The 4,237-nt window shown below is 46.1% G+C and overlaps 1 protein-coding gene across 1 annotated transcript in view; it reads left to right on the top strand.

Annotated features, from left to right (window-relative positions):
- Arhgef33 (Rho guanine nucleotide exchange factor 33) overlaps nt 1-4,237 on the top strand; it is a 76,346-nt gene that overhangs the window by 64,268 nt on the left and 7,841 nt on the right. The window contains exon 16 of the mRNA XM_026785837.1: nt 1-81. This exon is cut by the window's left edge and continues 66 nt beyond it. Within this exon, the coding sequence (XP_026641638.1) occupies nt 1-81 (81 nt within the window). The remainder of the gene's footprint in view (nt 82-4,237) is intronic.

Below are 4,237 nucleotides of genomic sequence, written 5' to 3'. Positions count from 1 at the left end.
GCCTCCCGCGGGGCGCCGCGGACCTTCTTCCCCCAACAGAGGTCCCAAAGCGAAAAACAGACCTATTTGGAAGTAAGGAGGGTAAAGTAAAACCGAGCCGAAGCCCGCCTCGGCGCCCCGGGCTTAGATGTTAGGGCCAGCCCCGTTTCCCTCGGCGGGGAGGGAGGGGGCGGAGACGCAGCCCGCACGCGCCTGCTGACAGGCTCTGGCCGTGGTGGCCTTCGAAGGCGAGTGGCAGGGCTGAGCACGAAGGCAGGGAGACCTCGGTGCATAGATGTGCTTACAGATGCGCCAAGAGGGAGGGAGAGACGCACACAGAGAGTATGAATTAACGAGTGAACCAGTTTCCTCCCTCTAAACGGGCGCACCGCCTGCTCTGTCTATCTTCTGATCCAGATGTACAAATTACCAAGCGCTGTGTGCTGCCCTGTCTCAGTGGTGACTTCGAAGTTTGTTGCAAAGAGAATTCAGTTTCGCTTGCTTTCTTAGAAAAGGGCTGTATTGACTCAAATGCTCCTTTAGCTTCAGCGAATGTTGAGGCATGTTGATGTCTGTCCTTGGTGTCTCCAGGCCTTGGGGTATTTAAAAGTGTTTTCCATCCCTAACCACCGAGAAGCAGGCGACTCACAGGTTTTCAATGCGACAGAAACAATTGACTAAACTTATTAACATGATAGCACTCACTTGTACCTCCACCCTTTCACTCGTTATCAAGAGAGTGGGTTAAATTGATGATTACAAACTCATTTAAGTTTCCAGCCCACACAGTGCCTGCTATGTACCAGGCTCTCTATCTCGATTGCTGAAACTTCAGAAATAAAGTCTGGAATGTCCCACAGGCATAACACACCGAATTACCATAAACATATAGGAGGGATATCTAAAACCTCTTGGGGTGATGATGTTAGAGAATGCATTCTAGCTACATTGAATATCTGAATTAATTTTGAACACTTCGTGGAGGCTTTTTTGGGGAAGAGCAAGGTCGCAAAGCTAAGAGAGGAAGAACGCCCAGTACTGTAGTCTAGCAAAACCCCTGACTTTCTTCAGGAGTCTGACATTTTTTTTTTCTTATGGCTCTGATTTCTTGGACTCGAAACCTTAAAAAATTTTATTGGGTAAAATTTTTGAGAAAGATCAATCCTAGGTAGTCTTGACAGTTTATTAAAAGGGGAACTACAAGGGAAATAATAGTACCAGTTTAAACTGGAATGGGCAGAAGCTTACACCAGAATCTTCAAAGTAGTATAGTCTGTTGCTATAAAGAATGCTTTTATTTTACATGTTCATAAGCATGAATTTTTTGCCCTAAGTCACGTGTGAAATATTTGAAAATTGGAACAATTGCTGAGAAAAAAACTCATTAGAAATAACAAATATTATACCTGAGAAGCAAACAATAAGTAATATATTTGTGGCTGTTTACCAGACGGACCTCATAGCAATAACAATATACTAGCATAGCATCCCCTAACATGGGAAAACACGAATCAGGTCAAGAGGCACCAAGGAAAAACCATGCAGAGTTCAAGTGAGAAGGGGCTGTGTATGGATATACATGTTTATGCATGTGTATGCAACACATGCATGTTTGTGTGTGTGTATCTGTGTTTAATGTGGGGATAGGATTGAGACTAGAGCTGTACAAGAGAGCCCTGTAGAACTATATTCTTAAAGGGATCAGTTTTCAGCTGCTGGGGTGAGCAGAACCACTCGGCTTCAGTCTACCCCACCCCACCTGTGGCCAGAGGGCTCAACTCCAGTTTTAGTGTCTGTGCTGAGAGCCAAGAAAGAAGGCAATGTGCTTCAGTGCAGAGAGCGCCTGACTGGGCAGTAGGCACTAACTCTAAGTTCTAACCCAGGCTCCGCTATCAAATAGTTGCCTGCTTTAGACAAATCACATGGCTTCCCTTGGCGTCCAGTTTTCTTTTCTATGAAAATAAGGTAATTAGGGAGCTGGAGAGATGGCTTAGCAGTGAAGAGACACAGGTTCAATTCCCAGCACGCAAATGACAGCTCACACCAGTCTTTAACTCCAGTTCCAGGAGATCTAACACCCCCTTCTTATCACCTCAGGCATGGTGCCGACATTCATGCCAGAACAACAAGATAAGTCACAAAATAAATTTGTATAATAAGTAAGACACAGGATGGCTCAGCAGGTAGCGCTGCTAACTTGAAGGCCTGTCTCTGGGCCAGATCCCACAGATGGCAGGGGGGCACCAACTCCCGAGTCGGGAGTTGCCTCTGGCTTCCACAAAGGCTCCCTGGTACCACTGTGCCTGAACTCACGCACAGGCAAACAAAAACCACTAAAATTTCGGCTAGTGAGATGGCTCAGTAGGGAGAGGCACCTGTCTCCATGCCTGAGAAGTTGCATTCCAGCCTAGAGCCTCTCTGGTGGAAGGAGAGCTGGTTCCTGCATGTTGTCCTCTGCCCTCCGCGTGTGCGCTGACATGGGAACCCATCCTCCCTCCTGAACGATAAATGTGATCGTACTTTCTAAGAATTAGATTACCTCACAGGGTTGTGAAGATCAGACCAAACAAGGTAGTTTGACAGTACGCTTTGTACAGTATGAAATGCTATACCAATGAAAGATGATAGTAAGACCATGGTTCCACAGACAGATTTTTTAAAACAATTTATGGTTTCCCTGAACATGATTTGATGTGGATCCCAGTTAAAGACTACTTTAATGGAGGGTCCACAGTTGACAAGAGGTGAAGCCAAGCCCCTGCCTTCTGTGGTCTCTGAAATTCTAAGTCTGAATATTCTATCATTCAGGGCAGGTGTTTTGGCCAGCAATATAGCCTTGTGTTAGTCCCCACAGGCACCTCCCAATATGTGGTCTTAGAGGTAATAGTGAGGCATTAATCTTATATTTTATAAATTTTATCAATCCAGAATCTGTAGCCAGAGCTGCTGAATCAGAAACTACTCCTTAGGATTCATAGTTAGGTATTTGCTATAAACAGTAAGTGTATTGGACAGAAGCTTGCCTGAAACCCCTGGTTTTCATGTCTAAATATGCACAACAATTATTTATACACTAGGGACTTTGCTGCAGAGACTCCACGCTTAAGAACCTGTGTAAGCAACAGCGAGTGTAGATGGTCCTAGGGTGCCAGGAACATACTCTAAGAAACACTGCACTAAGCCACAAGGATGCTGGGCCCCGTGGTTTAGTTAGAATCTTAGCAGCATCTCAGACTCTGCAGGTCAGCTGCCGCAAGCCCAAGTGAAGTTCTCAAAGTCAGATCTACAGATCTACAAGTTCCCTAGGGAGACTTCTTGCCTGTTGCTCTCTGCAGTCAGCCATTCAGCTGGACTTCCAGGGTGCTGTTTGCTGTGTTTTCTGCTTTGGCTTTAGGGTTACTCAAGCAGGATGTGAGTTTATGTACATACCCACCATGTGTTTATATATGCACTTACATATATGTGCACATGGACTGGAGAGATGGCTCAGACCTTAAGAGCATTGGCTACTCTTCCAGAGGACCCAGATTCAATTCCCAGCACTCACATGGTGCCTCACAACTGTTTGTAACTGCAGTTCTGGGAGTTCCAATGCCCTCTTTTGGCCTCCATAGGTGGCATACACATGGTACACAGACATACAAACAGGCGAAACGCCCATCATACGTGTAACATACAGAAACGAGTCATTTGGGAAGAGAAGCCTCAGCTGGGAAAATGCTTCTGTGAGATGACTGTAGCCAGGTCTGCGGGGCATTTTCCTGATTACTAATGGAGAAATAGTGATGGAGGAGGGCCCAGTCTTCTGTGGCGTGGGGGTGCTGCCCCCAGACAGGTGTTGTGAGTCAGTCTTAGCAAACCATGGAGAGTCCGCCAGTAAGGAATATTTGTGCATGGTTTATGCTTCAGTTCTTGGCTCTAGGCTGCTGCCCTCCCTGAGTTCCTGCCCTGACTCCCCTCAGTGTTGGACTGTTATCTGGAAGTATGAGATGAAATAAGCCCTTTCTTTCTGATCACAGCAATAGGAAGCAAATGAGGACAGAGGGCAACTTGTGGGGGTCTATTTTCTCCTTCCACCTTTTTGTGACCTCCAGGATTGGACTCAGGGCCTCTGCATGCTGAGCTATCTCGTCTGCTGTACATTCTATACCTTTTGTTGTTAGCTAGCTTCCTTTATGTACTTATCTTGATGGCTGTGTTTGGCCAGGGACTGTTTGCCTTGATTTGTATTCATTTGTAGAAAGGCGTACACCCGAGC

The sequence above is a fragment of the Microtus ochrogaster genome, linkage group LG3 (assembly GCF_000317375.1).
Source record: "Microtus ochrogaster isolate Prairie Vole_2 linkage group LG3, MicOch1.0, whole genome shotgun sequence".
Taxonomy (NCBI): domain Eukaryota; kingdom Metazoa; phylum Chordata; class Mammalia; order Rodentia; family Cricetidae; genus Microtus; species Microtus ochrogaster.
The sequence above is the reverse complement of the archived record's forward strand: the minus strand, read 5'-3'. Positions and strand labels throughout refer to the sequence as shown.